Here is a 15,070-nt window from a genome sequence, read left to right as displayed (position 1 = left end):
AAGGGGGGAAGGCAGGGAAGGGTAGGGAGTGACGGGAGGGCGATCATGAGTGACCGGCGTTTGTGATGGGCGACGATGGTGCAATGATCTACTCACCCGGATATGTGCCTCGGTTAGTATGAACGACATTGTCGGCGCCGCGCGGCGCTGTCGCCATTGACGATGCCGAGGCTGGAGGAGAGACGAGACGGTGTTGCGGCCCGTCGGCCGTTGTTGCAAGACGTGTGTGTAGTGGACGAAGGTGGGGGGTGGGGACAGTCGGGAGCGGGCAGAGGCGTTTCAAAGGGGCAAGCCAGGCGGGCGTGCGATGGGTCGATGCGAGGGGCAATATGCAGTGGAGCAATGTTTGGATAAGAGGTGAGTGACAAGGAAGAGGCAAGGGCGGCGAGAAGAAAGCAACAACGCCGTGGTGTGTGTGTGTTGTAGATAGATGTCAAGAGAGAGTCGAGTCGCGCGCCGGCCGCAAGGATGAGTGGGATGAGAAGCACAGTCCTCGTGGTGTTCGGTCGACTTGGCTGTGGCTCTGGCGGTTCGCGGCTGGCGGCCGGCTCGCCTGGCTCGCTCGTTCCCGCGTACAGGCTCAGGCTGCGGCTGATACTGCTGCTGCCGCCGCTGATGCTCCTCCTCTCCGGCCTCTCCTCTCCTTGCCTTGCCTTTTGCCCCGGAATAGCCAAAGGGCTGGGCGGCGGCGGCGGCGCCGGGGGGGGGGCGGCTCGGCGGAGGGTTGTTGGCTAGCCCGCCGGATCAAAAGTCTAAGAGTGCGCCAGGTCCGATTCCGAGAGCGCAGAAGCCCTGGCTGGCGCCTGGCGGCAGGCAGAGTGCGTCGCGCGCGTCTCGTGCTCCTACGAGCTTGCCGTCAGTCGTCGTCGGCCTGCCTAATGCATGCGAGCGAGCCAAGCCGGCCGGACGAGGCCTGGGCAACGAGATCTCTGTATACCACATGCACTGGCATCCACGCTTGTGCAGCTCGCCACCGGCGCCGCCGCCGCCGCGGCGTGCCCCTCTGCCGGCTCTCGGATCGCATGTGGTGCGTGGTGGCGAGTAGCACGCAGCATGCACCACCTCGGCCTCCCCCCCCCGTTCCCTGATGGCATCGCGCCGTCCCCCCTGAATTGCATGATGAAGCCAGGGCAAGGTCCGTCTTGGACCATGTTGCACTAACAACGACGACTAGGACAATGGCGACGACGACGACGACGACTCGCTGCCTCCTCCCCACCACTGGCAAGCACGGCGCTACCCAGCAAAGTCTATCGGCACCGTCGGCATCCACCCCTCCCTTCCCACCTGGCCGACGCCGAGCCTCCCACACACCACCCCCGCCACACCGCCCGAAGCCTGACGCCGCGCCGCCGCGCCGCCGCCAAGCCACGAGCATGCGCAGTCGCCTGGCACCGCGCCAGTCGAGCTAGCAGGCTCCACAACTCTCCCTTGCCTCTCATTCACCCCCCAGCGGCGTGCTCCGCTGCGCCGCGTGCAGGTCACATGCTCACCACCATGCTTGGCTTGACATGCTTGACAACGACGACCACTGCAGTCATCTGGCACCAAGCTGGGTCACTCACTACCTTCACAGGTCACACTCACCTTCCTTGCTTCTCGCCATATGGAACCCCCCAACCCAACCACGATCAAGTCATTTGCCAGATCCATACCAATCAAGTTGACCCAAGTTTACGCTATAGGCTTGGGCGGCATGCTTGGTAAGGTGGGCATTCCAGAGTGGCCCAGAGCAGTGACACAGAGCCAGAAGGCCAGAAGGCAATATCCGGGGTTGATCCGTGGTGGTGGTGGTTGGTTTGGGTGATGTTTGTGCTAACCGCGGCCACAAAGTCCAACGACTACTAACGAGGTGCAACCCGTGCGCCCAATTCCCAATGCCCTTTCTCACTTTACACCACTGTTAGAACCGGCAACGCCGGTACATGGCCAGATCAACAGGCTGCAGCCTGGGGGTGGGTTGCAGGACATAGACGTGACTGTTGTGAGGTCCAAGAGAAGCACGTCGCGTCGCCGACAAGATAAATGCCTAATCCGTGGGTACTAATTCAAAGAAAACACCATTAGGATGTGCTGCCTTACGTAAAGTGATTTCATGCAACAATCCATCTTCATATCCTCCCAAAGCGGAGGAGACGAGATGGGGGTGAAGGAGAGAGAGAGGCCCGATGGACGAGGACGAGTGAGAAGGTGGTCGTGGCTTCAGCCAGTGCAGCCAGAGCGCTCATACCGACCATCACCATCCTCACACCCCTCATAGGCCTACAAAAGCCGCTTGGGCCGACGCGTTGAGGCCACGGCGTGCCCCGCTCCGCCGTCCCTCGCCCAACACCGCGGCGTCCACGCATTGTCCGCCGCCGACGAGCAGAGCCCAGGCCCCCGGCCATGTGTATCGGACATGGCGGTGGTCGCGTCGGCGCCCCGTGTCTTGGGCCAATCAGCGTGGTCACCATTTAGCGTGAAACCCGCCTTATCACTGTGACTCTGGGCTGTGGCGCTGGGAGATAAGCCCCGCCAACAGCGTGCACGACTCGACACGTGAATGACCGACCAGCCGCAAGCGGGCAGGGGCCGACATGCATAGGGACAGGGGAGAGTAGCTAAATGCAGCAGTGCCGCGGCGCTGCATCGGGGATACCCCGCTCGCTTCCCCGGGCCCAATGACGCGCGGGAGTGGCAGCGCACGATAGTGCCTGGCGGAGTAGGGCAGGCAGCCGGACAACCTCCCAGCGTCGCACCGACGCGCGCCGCTCCCACACCGGCGACCTGACGCCGTCGCGCCTGCCCTACGCGGCAGCGGCACGGCTCGCACCGCCACCCCCGAGTCTTCCCGGGAACCCACACTAGCGTCGCGGGTCTCCAAACGCCCAGCGCCGGGCAGCGCCTTATCTCCCGGGGTAGCGAGCCACCTCGGGCTGCCAACGGAGCTCCTTGGCGGCGGTAGCGGGCTGCCTGTGCCAATCAGAGCACGGACCATTGCGGTGGGCAGGTGGAGCGGGAATGGGAATCGGGCTTTGAGGTGGGACTGGGCGAGGAAGCGAGCGCGGGCGCGAGCGGCTGGAGCGCGCCGCAATGGTCGAGGATGTGCGAGTCAGAGTGGGTGTGATAAGAGGTGCGCTAGTGGGGGAGCATGGGCTCACGATAAGGTCCATGTCGTCGTGGCATATAAGATCTGGGTGAGACACGACGAGCAGCTCTCCCAAGTCGACACCACGAGCGCTCTCCAAGTCGACACGACACCGCACGCCGCGCCACACTCAGCATGAGCACATCAATCCTACCCCAGGGCGCCGGGTATGGCGTCGTTGTAAGTCACCCTAAGCCACCCTTATCGAGCGCCACTGACGCGGGCAGATTGGCATGGGCCTGTTCTTCTCAGCGCTCATGATCCTCATCACGCAAATCCAGAACCGGTACACGGCGCACAAGGTGTCCAACGCCGAGGAGTTCAACTCGGCGTCGCGCTCCGTGCCGCCCGGCCTCATCGCGGCCGGCATCGTCTCGGCCTGGACGTGGGCGGCCACCCTCCTCCAGTCCTCGGCCACGGCGTACAAGTTTGGCATTTCAGGCCCGTGGTGGTACGCGGCGGGCGCGACGGTCCAGGTGCTGCTCTTCGCCATGATCGCGGCCAAGCTCAAGATGCACGCGCCCTACTGCCACACGTACCTCGAGATCATCCGCGCGCGGTGGGGCACGCTCGCGCACTGCGTCTTCCTCTTCTTCGGCATGGCGACCAACATCATCGTCAGCACCATGCTTATTTTGGGCGGAAGCGCCACCGTCGCGGATCTGACAGGGATGAACACGATCGCCGCGTGCTTCCTCATCCCTGTCGGCGTGTCCATCTACGTCCTCGTCGGCGGCATGCGCGCGACCCTGATCGCCGACTACACGCACACGCTAGTCCTCTACTGTATCCTGATCTCCTTCGGCCTCGTCATCTACGCCACCTCGCCCGTTATCGGCTCGCCGGCGAAAATGTGGCAAATGTTACACAAGGCGGCAGAAATCCACCCCATCAGCGGCAACGCCGGCGGCTCGTATTTAACTATCCGCTCTAAGTCCGGAATCGTGTTTGCGATCCTCAATATCGTAGGCAACTTCGGTACCGTGTTCAACGACCAAGCATACTGGCAGCGCGCAATTGCGTCGCAGCCGAGGACGAGTGTGAAGGCCTTTCTCTGGGGTGGATTGGCGTGGTTTGGAATTCCGTGTGGCATTGCCACATCCCTTGGCCTGGCTGCCGTAGTCCTCGCCCACTCGGACAACCCCGTCATCCACCTCACGCCTGCAGAGGTGGGCGCTGGTCTGCCTGCCGTAAAGGCTGCCGCGGCCCTCATGGGCACGGCGGGCGCAACAGCCATGCTCATCCTCCTCTTCCTGGCCGTCACCTCGGCCTGCTCTGCCGAGCAAATCGCCGTGTCTTCCCTCCTCACATACGACGTGTACGGGACATACATCAAGCCCAACCCGACGGAAAAGGACATCCTGTGGGTCTCGCACCTGTCCATCTTCGCCTACGCCATCTTCATGGGCGCGATCGCCACCGCGTTCCACTACATCGGCGTCAGCATGGGCTACCTCTACGAGCTCATGGGCACCATGATCGGCAGCGCCGTCGTCCCGATCGCGCTGTGCATCACGTGGAAGAAGGCCAACGGCACGGGCGCGGTCGCGGGCGCGGTGCTCGGGTTCGTCGCGGGCGTCGCCGGCTGGCTCGGCATCACGGCCCGGCTCAACAACGGCGTCATCAACGTCGACACGACGTTCGGCGACTACGAGATGCTCACGGGCAACCTGCTGGCGATTGGCGTCGGCGGCATCGTCACGGTCGGCTGGTCGCTCCTCCGCCCCGCCGACTTTGACTGGGAGATTACGCGCGCGATCAACTACACCGCCGGGAGCAAGGTCGAGCGCGCAGAGGCCGAGGGCGACAGCGAGCCGGCGAGCGAAAAGTCGAGCGTGCACGGCGACGCCGTGGCCACCATGCCCAAGGAGAAGGACGTCGCGGTCGCGACGGACCGCGAGGCGCAGCCCACCCCGACAAACGAGGACGACGCGGGCCTGCACAAGGCGTTCCGGCTCGCCGCGGTCGCTGCCCTCACCCTCACCTTCATCCTCATCTTTGCGGTCCCGCTGCCCCAGTTCTTCTCCCACTACATCTACTCGGAGAAGGGCTTCACAGCGTGGGTGTGCATCGTGCTGCTGTGGCTGTTTGGCGGGTTGATCATGATCGGGCTGTACCCGCTGTGGGAGGCGCGGCACGCGCTGAAGCAGGTGGCCAAGGGGATCTGGGCGGATGTGACGAGGCGGAAGTAGGCAAACGAGGCGGTTGTAAAAGGCTGGGTGTAGCTATACTACATAATGGATGGATCGTGTCAACATGACCGAGTAGCGACGCGCCGCGTTCCCCGACTAATCTAACCAATGCACATCCGCCCTACGCATGCCTAATCTCGGCGTCGAGGACGACGCCGGGACGTCCTGCAGGTCCTTCACGGCTGTCACTACACACTTGGATGGATCATGTGAGCAACCACCACCGGCGCCACGACGCCATGCCCCCACTACGCCAACCAATGCATCTCGGCCCTACGCATACCTGATCTCGGCGTCGAGCGCCGCGTCGGCCGACACGCGCGGGGACAGGATCTCGGCGCGGCGCGGCCGCTTCGAGTCGCGGAACACGACTGCGTCTGGAGCGTCAGCCCGCCCGTCACCGCCACTACCCACCCTCGCCATCATACCGCACGTGGATGTGCTCCAGGTCCTCAAACGGGTACACCGCCTCGCTCCACGCCGCAATGTCCACGAGGATGTCGTGCACGGCCTGGCCGACCTCGGCGGCGAGGTATCCCGCGCTCAGGAGGCTCGACCAGCGCGGCAGCTGCCCGAGGATGTGGTCCCATATCGCGCGAGAGCGCAGCTGGTGCGCGAGCACCAGGCCCTCGAAGAGCTCCTCCTCCTCCTCCCACCGCGAGGCGATCGCCTCGCTCAGCGCGACCTTGGACGTGAGCGCGGCGCGGAACGCCGGCCGGAACTGGTATTTTGTCACGAGCTCGAGCGCCGCGCAGAACTGCGAGAGCGACGGCTCAAAGTCGACGGCGAGAGCGCTCGGCGTGCCGAGGTGGAAGAGGCGCAGGAGAAACCACACGTCGTCGCTTGCGTCGTCGAGCCAGAGGGTGAGGGGCGCGGCCGCGGCGTCGGCCGCCAGGCCGGGCACGCCCGCGAAGAGCGTGCGGAACACGACGCTGGGCGGCGTCAGCACACGTCGAAAGCGCCCCCCTCCGGCACCCACCTCGCAGACCACAGGTGGCAGTACTGCACCTTGAAGCCCACGCCGTCGGGGCACAGCACGAGGACGTTGCCCTCGTCCTCAAAGTCGTCATGGAGCTTGTAGCTGTCGGCGGGGGTGTCGGCGGGGGCGGGGGCAGGGGCGGGAGTGGGGGCGGTAGCCTCGGGCGCCGCGCGCAGCCCGTAGCCTGGAGTGCAGGCCGGATAACTTGGGCTCGACATGTGTGGGTGGGTGGGTGAGTGGACATCAGCCTGCCGCCGGTCAGAAATGTTGTGGGTGCGCAAGTGCGCGTGTCGCGTGTCACCTGCGTCCACCGCCACGCGCGCGGGCCGTGCGCGCTCGGGCCGGCGGACAATTGGCCGTGGGCGTTGAGCGGCGCGGCGGTGGGTGGCGCCGGCGGCGTCGGCGGGGTGAGGTGTGAGTTGTGGGAGTTGTGTGAGGAGCAGTTTGTCGCGGTTAGCCGACGTGGACTCGCCAACGATGGATTGCCACACGGTCGCCACGCGATCGCCACTCGCACCCACCCGCCCCACCCACGCCCGGCAATGTAATATGCAACTGGTGTATGTGGCCAATGTATGGTCGTGTGCGCTTGCCCCTATCGTCTGTCCCCTGTGCCGTGTATGCACTCTATCTCGTGTGTGCTTTTGTCCTCTGCCTCGTGTGTGCTCTTGTCCTGCGCCCCGCCTCGGCCTACGCGACCGCCGGCTTGCGGCGGTTGATCATGAGTGGGAGTGTGGCGACGCGGTACAGTCGTGGCGGCTTGCCTGTGTCGTGTGTCAACGCTACCCCCGCCGCTACCCCGAACCCCCCTGCACTCACCAGGCGGGTAGATAATACGCGTCCGCACCAGTCCGTCCTCGTCAAACCGGTCCGAGTTGGCCCAGACGCCGACGAGCACATCGTACAGCTCGTGCCCAAGCCGCTCCCTGCTCCCCTCGCTCATGCCGCACGGGTTCACCCACTCCCACTTGCCAAAGGCCGGAATCAGCGCGTGCCAGATATCCGCCGAGCGCAGGCCGTTTGCGAGCTCGAGCAGCTTGACGCCTTCGTCCCAGGCGACCCCGTTCGCCACCAGCGAAGGAACCATGTCCTGCACGTCATCCGCCAGCAGGCCGCGCACCCACTCCGCGGTGCTGTACTTGCCCAGCAGCGGTAGGACGGCGTACAGGTCGCCCACGTACGGCACGCCGACGTGCTCATCGTTCCGCACTACCGCGCCGTGCTGGCGCAGGCGGCAAAGCTCGACAAGGCCGAGCACGAGGCGTTCATCAGCAGCGTCACGCTCGCAGTCGACATGGGCGACGCGTACAGGTCGCAGGTGGCAGTGGCGCACGGCCCGCGCGTGGCCGTCTTCACGGTGCGTGTACGGCGAGACTGCGCTGACTCCAGTCCAACGCCATCGTCATCTTTGAGGACGCCGCGTTCGAGCCCCTCCCCGCTGCTGAGGTGCCGCGCCTCCGCGCCACCATCCTCAAGCGCCCAGAGCGCTCGTCGTCGCTCATGCACCTGTTCGTCAGTATGGACGAGCGGGCCATCTACGAGGTTGTCAGCGACGAGGAGGGGTCTGGGCCGCGAAACCCACACGATGGCGAGGGTGATCGCGATCCCAAGGGTGAGTCGGCGGTGTTGGGCATGGGCTCACCCGTAGACCGACTCCGTATCATCTCGTTTGGACAGGCCGCGTTGGCCCTGTCACCCATACACCTCATACACCACCACAGATCCATGTAACCGCGCATACAAATGCTACTACGATACAACGCGCTACAACCTGGCCTTGGGCTTGACTGGGTTGGCCTTCCACTCATGCTCTGCGCGCTTCCGCAGGTCCTTGCGCAGGATCTTGCCGCTTGGCGACTTGGGAATCGCGTCGATGGCAATGACGCCGCCGCGGAGCTTCTTGTGCCCCGCGACGCGCTGCGCGATCCACTCGGATACCTCGGTCACGAGGCCGTGGTGCTCGTCGGGCTTGATGTGCGACTTGGGGACAATGTACGCGCGCGGGAGCTCGGTTGCCTGCGACTCGTCGTACACGCCCACGACGCCGCTGTCTGCGACCTTGGGGTGCTGGAGCAGCAGGCCCTCGAGCTCGGCGGGCGGCACCTGGAAGCCCTTGTACTTGATGAGCTCCTTTACACGGTCGACGACGCGGAACCACCCGTCGTCGGAGCGCGTGAGCACGTCGCCCGTCTTGAACCACCCGTCGGGCGTGATGCTGCTGGCCGTGGCGGACGGGTTGTTGTGGTAGCCCTTCATGACGCAGGGCCCGCGGACCCAGAGCTCGCCGCGCTCGCCGAGGGGCGCGTCGACACCGTCGTTGACGAGACGCGCCTCCCAGATGGGGAGGAGCTTGCCGACGGACCCGCGGACCAGCGACGTGGGCGACGACGTCGTGACGGTCGGCGAGGTCTCTGTCATGCCTGGGGTGTCAGCGCCGCTGCCGCAGCACACCCACCATAGCCCTCGGGCATCTTGATGTTGGGGAACCTGCGCTCGAAGGCCTGGCCGAGCTCTGCGCTGAGCGGGGCGGCGGCGCAGGTGAGCTTGTTGAGCGAGCTGAGGTCGTACTTGTCTACGTTTGTCGAGTTGAGGAGGACGATGATGATTGGGGGCACGAGGAGGGTGTAGGAGATTTTGTACTGCGCGTGAGCATTAGCAGCGTGTGGCGACTTACCCGCTCGATGGCCTTGAGCACGTCGAGCTCGACAAAGCGCGGGAGGAGGACGGCGGGGACGCCGACGCTGAACGGCTGGAAGAGGATGAAGACGAAGCCGTAGACGTGCGAGAGGGGCAGGATACCGAGGAGCGAGTCCTTGCCCGACTCGAGGGGCACGTACGTGCCAGGCAGCCCCTGGAACTGGGACGTGAGGTTGTAGTGTGTCGTCTCTACGCCCTTTGGCAGGCCGGTCGTGCCGGAGGAATAGCACATGACTGCGACGGCGTGCGCGTCCTCGCCGTCAAAGCGCTCTGGCGCGACGGGCGCGGCGTACGCCTCGTAGATTGTCTTGAAGGGGGACCCGGGGGGCTTGGCGCTGGTCTCGGCGAGGAGGAGGATGCGCGACGAGGGAAAGTTGCGCTCGAAATGCTGGCGCGCGGTCTCGAGCTTGGGGAGGAGGGACGGGTCGATGATGAGGACGGAGGCGTTGGAGTCGTTGACCTGGTGCGCGATCTCGTGGGGCTCGTACGCCGCGTTCGCTGGCGAGAGCACCACGCCGGCCGCGAGCACGCCGAACGCGGCCTGCGCCCACTCGACCGAGTTCGGCCCCCACACACACGCCGTGTCGCCGCGGCGCACGCCGAGCGCTTTAAGGCCACCAGCGAGGCGGAGCGCGCCGTCGTGCACCGCGCCGCGGGTTATCGTGCGCCCCGTCAGGCCGTCGACGTATGCCGGCAGCGACGGGTCGTACTGCGCCAGCGGGGAGTCGGTCGGCGCGCCGGGCGAGATGTAGCTGAAGAAGCTTTGCCGCGGGAGGTGCGGGCGCGGCAGGTCGGACGTGTAGATTGTGTGTACGGGCATGGTTGGGTGGGTGGAGTTGAGCTGCAGAAGGAGAAGGATCGGTCAAGCCGATGTCAGCTGTCGCGCTGATGCGAGCCGGATGCCACTACCGGTCGTGGTGTGGCCGGCCCGTCGTTGCCGGCACGCACCGCGGCACCACCCCGCTATCGTGATGCGATCCGCCGTACGTACTGCTCCAGCTGGCCCCACACACCTCTCCACAGCTCCAGCGCGTGGCCGCCTCCGCCGCCGCCGCCGCCGCCGCCCCGCGGCAGCCCTGACCGGCCTGACCTCAGCGCGGACGACAGTGCTTGCTGCGCGCGTCGTCGCCTGGCCTGCTGCCGCGGCATTCGGCGTCCGGCGTGTGGGGCCCTGCCACGCCACATCGACCTCAACACCTTGGCGGGGCTCGGTGCAGGCTTGGTCTCGCTCGCGACTTGCAGCGAGCGCGCAGGCTGCGACGAGCAGGCCGCGACGAGCAGTGCGAGCGCGCCGACGCCGTTGTCGCAGGCAGCTTGCTTGCACACACCCCGCCGCTCATCCCAACGGCCGCCACAAACAAACACCTCGCACCCGCCCGCACACGCAACACGTCTCGCGCGAGCGGCGCCGCCGGGCGCCAGCGCGGAATGCACGCGTCGTCTTCGTCGCTCGTGCCGCGGCGGCCCCGGAGCGACGACGCCCCACGACGCCAGCGGAGGCCCCTTCGGCGCTCCGCTGCGACGACGACGACGCCGCCGCATTCCCCACCCTCGTGCGGCCCTCCCCTCCTCCCGCTGCCGCCACCTCCACGACCGCACCGCTGCACTCGGCGCTAGCAGCCCTCGCTGTGGGGATATCGCGCTTCCCGCGCCGACAACCTGATACGCCCAGCGCTCCGTTGGACCGCCAAACCAACCCCCGACCCACATGGACCCGACCCACTGGTGCCGGCGGCACTTTGGATTAAGGGCACACGACGCGGCTACACGCGGCAACTGGTGGCCCAGATCTCTTTCTCTCTCGGCCGTACTCCACCGTCACACCCCACCGCACTTCTCACTGCCACTGCATACCATACCACTACTTTACAACGAACAAGACCCAGGAAACGATGCAGGGGTGATGTGAATGCCAATACAATGATGAGAACCGAGCCCAGGGAGCGACAGCTAGAGTGGGTTCCTGCCCAGCAGGGGGCTGGTGCCGAGGGCGTTGGGGTTGATGCTGGGAACCGTGTGCTGGCTCAACAGCTTGGGTTTTTGGTTTTGGTTGGGAGACGCGCCGCCAGTGATCAGAGACGGATCGATCGAAACGGCCGGCATGTTCCACGGCGACGGCATGCCGAGCTCCACCCCACGGAGCATGGTCACGTACACCTCCATGCCAGACTGCAGGATCGAAGTGTCGCGCCCTGCCAGCGCGCACCGCACGCACGGGAACTCTGAACGCAACCGAGAGATGAGATCGGGGCGGACGCACGCCTTGCCACTGAGCCCGACATACACCGGGTGCGAGGGTGTCGAGGCTTTTGTCGCGGCGCGGCAGATGCGCGCGAGCGAGTCGTAGACGCGCGGGTCGTCGTACTGGCCCGAGCAACCAAGGCTGTGTGTGTCAGCTGTGAGACTCGAGGGGTGGGAACCGAGCGCGCAACTGCACGTCTCCGCGGATCTCCATAGGTCCCGCGGATATCAGGGCGCTCGGGGCGGCTACTCACTCGTTGCTCAAGCCCGAGACGTTGATGAAGACCATGTCGACGCCAGGGACAGCTGCGATGGCCTCGCAGTTGTTGACACCCTGAACCGCGTCGATGACAGGGACAGCGAGGACGGCCTCGTTTGCGACCTGCTGGGCCTTTGCAATGTGCGTGCTCTGCGCCTTGCGCGGCTGCTTGAGGGTCGGTGGTCGCTGGCCCATAGGGTAGTATTTTGTGCTCCTGACAATGTCGGCGGCCTCGTCGGCCGTGTTGGCACGGATCATGATGCCCTGGGCACCATTGTCGAGGATGCGCGAGATGATGTCGGGCTGGACCGTGGGGAGGACGCAGATGGGGGTGATGCCAAGGTTGAGCGCCGTGTAGAACACCTCGGAGGCCATCTGCAAGTTTGGCTTGTCGCTGCCAAAGTCGACGTGGAGCGAGTGGTAGCCCGCGCTCTTTGCCGTCTTGACCATCTGTGGCGTGATGGCGAGCTCGAGGCCAAAGCTGAGGCCGAGGGCTCCCGACGCCATGACGTCCTTGAGGTTGTTGGAAATGGACGGGGCGGCGACGGCAGCCGCGGCGAGGAACAGCTCGTGGTTGATGAGGGTCGCAGGCGGTGTGACGGGGATAGGGGACGGCGCTGACGAGTGCCACGACGTGGACGACGCCGAGGGGCCGAGCGTCGGTGTTGGCGACGATGCTACTGCTGCTGCGGGACCGGTGGACAGCGAGCGGCCGCCCAGGAGCTCGAGCACGGCGTCGCTCCACGACTGGGTCTGCGCGACCGCGCTGGCAGCCGCGACCGACTCGCCAGAGGTGCTGCTGGCGTCGTCGAGCACAGAGCCGGCTGATGTTGACGGGGCGCGCTTCTTGGCCTGGTGCTCGTGGGCCAACACGTCGTCGGCGTCCTCGTCGCCGAGCTCGAGAATGTCCTCTAGGGATCGCTTGACGCCGCCACCGCCCAACGCCTTGGCCATCATTGGGCTGTCGGCACTGGACAGGGCGACACTTGGCGTCTTGGCGCGCTCCATGCCAGCAAAGTCAAGGTAGGAGGCTATGCTGTTTGTCCGCTCGTCGGCGAGCGCGGTGAAGGGGAGGAAGGGGGAAGACGCAAAAGCAGACATCCGCGGCTGAGGGTGCGTGGGGGTTAAATGCGTCGTGGTCTGTCGTGTCGCGTTGACGCTGGTGGTCACCAGGAAAGTTGCGCGGGGGCCGGTTACGCGGGGTAGACGCTGGTTAGGGAAGCCTAGGGACAGACTTAGTTGAAACTACGTCGGTCTAACAGGTCGCGCGGAGTTCGGCGTGGTGGCCCAGGCGGCGGTGGCAAGATGTCGTCGGCGGGGAGGATGGAGCTAGCGTCGGGACGGGTTGAGCAGTTGTAGTTGTGCGAGGAGGAGTGGTGCGTGGGGGAAAGGAGGAGGGAGGGGGGAGTGGTGTGGCGTGGGTGGACGTGGTGCAGCGTCGTCAAAGTGATAAAAACCCAGGTCGCGCCAGGGAAGGCGTCGTGTTTTATTTATCAAGCACCTGCGTCGTTTGGGCCGAGCTCACTCAGCTCGAGCTCAGGGGGAGGGGGCAAGGCGGCGACAGCGCAGCGCTGTCGTCGACGACCGACGGCTTCCCGACCGAAGCCACTCGTCCCCCCAGCGTCCATCGAGCGTCGGCCCCCCACAGATCTAGGCGTAGCAAGCAGCAGGTGCCTTTTCTTGGCTTCTCATCGCGGCCGCCTTGGAGGCGAGGCGAGCGCGCACCCACAGGCATCACGCTAGAGCCGAGGTTGGCCACGACTTTGCCGCAAGGGCCGCGGAGATACGGGCTGGGTGTGATTGGGCTGGGCTTGACCGCCTCCGCCGACACGGGGGCGGGGGCGGCTTCGGGCGGCACGGCGGGGGGGGGGGGAGGGGGTGGGGGGGCGGGGCTGGCAAGCCGCCTTGGCCCCATCGACGGTGCCGTCTCGGCCCCGCAAGGGGGGCGGGCAGTAAACGAGGATGTGGTGGGGGGGTGACGTCGGGCATGACCGTGTTGCGGTATGCAAGCGCGCCACGGCCGCCGGCGCGCGTCAGCACTGGGTGCGTGGCGCGTCGATTTGCACCCCACGCTGCCCATTTTACCTGACATAATCGCCCATTTCCCGCGGATTAAACGGTCGTGCCTGGCCAAAACTCGGCTCTGGCGAGTTTGTGGTCGTGTTTCAAATCCCTTGAAGCCCGGGACGGATCATTCCTGGACAGTTGGATGGATGACGTTGGAAATGCATTGATGGACATGACCATCTAATCAACATCGCGAGAGCAGTCTGCATCGCTGCATTGCGGCGGCCCGGCAGCGATCGAGCGCTACCCCAGTACCCCAGTGCCCCAGGTGGGCAGCCGATGCCCCGCACCAGCGCGTTCTGCGCCGCGCGTCTGCCTCAACGCGGCTGTCTTTTGCGTCCGCGTCCGCTTCCGCATCCACTCCTGCGTCCACTTCTGCGTCCCCATTCACCGCACTCGCCCCTGCCTGCGCATGTCGTGCTGCGAGCCAGCAGCCCTGCATATCTAGAGCCGGTCTAGTTGCCGCGCGGCGACAGGGCGACAGCGACCCGGCGGCAGCAGCGCGACGCCTCCCCAGCCCAGCCGGCGCCACTCGGCCTGCTCCGAAGCGCGGTGCGAGATATCTCGCGGCGGGCCAAGCGAAGGCGGGGGTGGGGGTGGGGGAGGGCAGCGACGACGACGCTGGGATTACCGGCTTTGTCAAGGTACAGCAGCACAAACGATACACGACGGCCCCTGGCTGGGCCCCAACCCCAACCCCACACCTTGGCCCGTCATGCTCGATTGGGCACGCGCACAGCGAGCGTGCCGCGCATGCCGAGAGTTGATCAGCGGCATGGACAGGCGGCTTGGACAGCATCGGCCAAGCCGAGGGAGACAGACGACACGGGCCGGGCCGAGCCCCGTGCCACACCCCGCAGCAGGCCGCCGAGTCCTGAGTATTGGCCCGACATGTCCGGGGGTGGCTGGGCGCGGTGGTCGTCGGTGTCGGCCGGCGGCGTCGGCCGGGCGGGGTGGGACGGCTGGCTGGCTTATCCACCTCGTCTCACGACAACAACTACATCTCCACGGCTTCCACGCACGGTGCGCCCGACCGCACCCTCGTACCCGTGAGCGCCAGCTCGGGGCCACCCGCCGAGCTACGGTCCAGCAGCGAGAGGAGACGCAGTCGTCCGCCCCCTCCATACGCGAGCGCCTGGTCCCGCCGATCTGAGATCCTACGCGACGTGGTGCCACTCTTGCCAGCGACGACTCAGCCCCGACTCATCCACCAACCCACACGCCTTCGCCTCGGCATGCCGAGCCGCGCCACGCGGCCCCGAGCACGCACGCGAGCGTGCGCGTGCACCTCCCGGCGCCAGCTTATTGCTCGCCCTCGCCCTCGCCCCCGGAAGCAAATCCCCCAACCATCGCTATGGCTTAGTGGAAAAGCGCCAGGCTCATACGCTGACACCTGGAGATCCCTGGATCGAGACCAGGTGGCGATAGACAGCAGGGGGTGCGCTCCTTTTTGAGTGAGGGTGTGATTGGGCGTGTGATTGGGCGGGTGGGAGTCGAGGTCGTTGGGT

The 15,070-nt window shown here is 65.8% G+C and overlaps 6 protein-coding genes and 1 non-coding gene across 7 annotated transcripts; 3 read left to right on the top strand and 4 right to left on the bottom strand.

Moving 5' to 3' along the window:
• Positions 1 to 3,262: 3,262 nt before the first annotated feature.
• Positions 3,263 to 5,319, top strand: Q8F55_008868 (uncharacterized protein; the record flags this gene model as incomplete). Its single annotated transcript, XM_069357249.1, has 2 exons — positions 3,263 to 3,307; positions 3,355 to 5,319. 2 exons carry the CDS (start codon positions 3,263 to 3,265, stop codon positions 5,317 to 5,319), a joined length of 2,010 nt encoding a protein of 669 aa, XP_069205186.1.
• Positions 5,320 to 5,592: 273 nt separating this feature from the next.
• Positions 5,593 to 6,516, bottom strand: Q8F55_008867 (uncharacterized protein; the record flags this gene model as incomplete). Its single annotated transcript, XM_069357248.1, has 3 exons — positions 5,593 to 5,696; positions 5,734 to 6,251; positions 6,299 to 6,516. 3 exons carry the CDS (start codon positions 6,514 to 6,516, stop codon positions 5,593 to 5,595), a joined length of 840 nt encoding a protein of 279 aa, XP_069205185.1.
• A 472-nt stretch (positions 6,517 to 6,988) lies between these two features.
• Positions 6,989 to 7,385, bottom strand: Q8F55_008866 (uncharacterized protein; the record flags this gene model as incomplete). Its single annotated transcript, XM_069357247.1, has 2 exons — positions 6,989 to 7,062; positions 7,118 to 7,385. 2 exons carry the CDS (start codon positions 7,383 to 7,385, stop codon positions 6,989 to 6,991), a joined length of 342 nt encoding a protein of 113 aa, XP_069205184.1.
• A 207-nt stretch (positions 7,386 to 7,592) lies between these two features.
• On the top strand, positions 7,593 to 8,029 carry Q8F55_008865 (uncharacterized protein; the record flags this gene model as incomplete). The annotated part of the gene is made up of 3 exons (XM_069357246.1): positions 7,593 to 7,655; positions 7,688 to 7,910; positions 7,947 to 8,029. 3 exons carry the CDS (start codon positions 7,593 to 7,595, stop codon positions 8,027 to 8,029), a joined length of 369 nt encoding a protein of 122 aa, XP_069205183.1.
• A 33-nt stretch (positions 8,030 to 8,062) lies between these two features.
• Positions 8,063 to 9,815, bottom strand: Q8F55_008864 (uncharacterized protein; the record flags this gene model as incomplete). The annotated part of the gene is made up of 3 exons (XM_069357245.1): positions 8,063 to 8,718; positions 8,754 to 8,937; positions 8,973 to 9,815. The coding sequence occupies 3 exons, from the start codon at positions 9,813 to 9,815 to the stop codon at positions 8,063 to 8,065; spliced, it is 1,683 nt and encodes a 560-aa protein (XP_069205182.1).
• A 1,130-nt stretch (positions 9,816 to 10,945) lies between these two features.
• On the bottom strand, positions 10,946 to 12,596 carry Q8F55_008863 (uncharacterized protein; the record flags this gene model as incomplete). The annotated part of the gene is made up of 2 exons (XM_069357244.1): positions 10,946 to 11,378; positions 11,491 to 12,596. 2 exons carry the CDS (start codon positions 12,594 to 12,596, stop codon positions 10,946 to 10,948), a joined length of 1,539 nt encoding a protein of 512 aa, XP_069205181.1.
• A 2,314-nt stretch (positions 12,597 to 14,910) lies between these two features.
• On the top strand, positions 14,911 to 14,989 carry Q8F55_008862. The gene has a single exon. It is a non-coding gene; the product is annotated as a tRNA-Met (tRNA).
• The last annotated feature ends 81 nt before the right edge of the window (positions 14,990 to 15,070 follow it).

This window comes from Vanrija albida, assembly GCF_041260175.1.
Source record: "Vanrija albida strain AlHP1 chromosome Unknown contig_7, whole genome shotgun sequence".
Taxonomy (NCBI): Eukaryota; Fungi; Basidiomycota; class Tremellomycetes; order Trichosporonales; family Trichosporonaceae; genus Vanrija; species Vanrija albida.
This window is presented reverse-complemented; position numbering and strand designations above follow the sequence as displayed.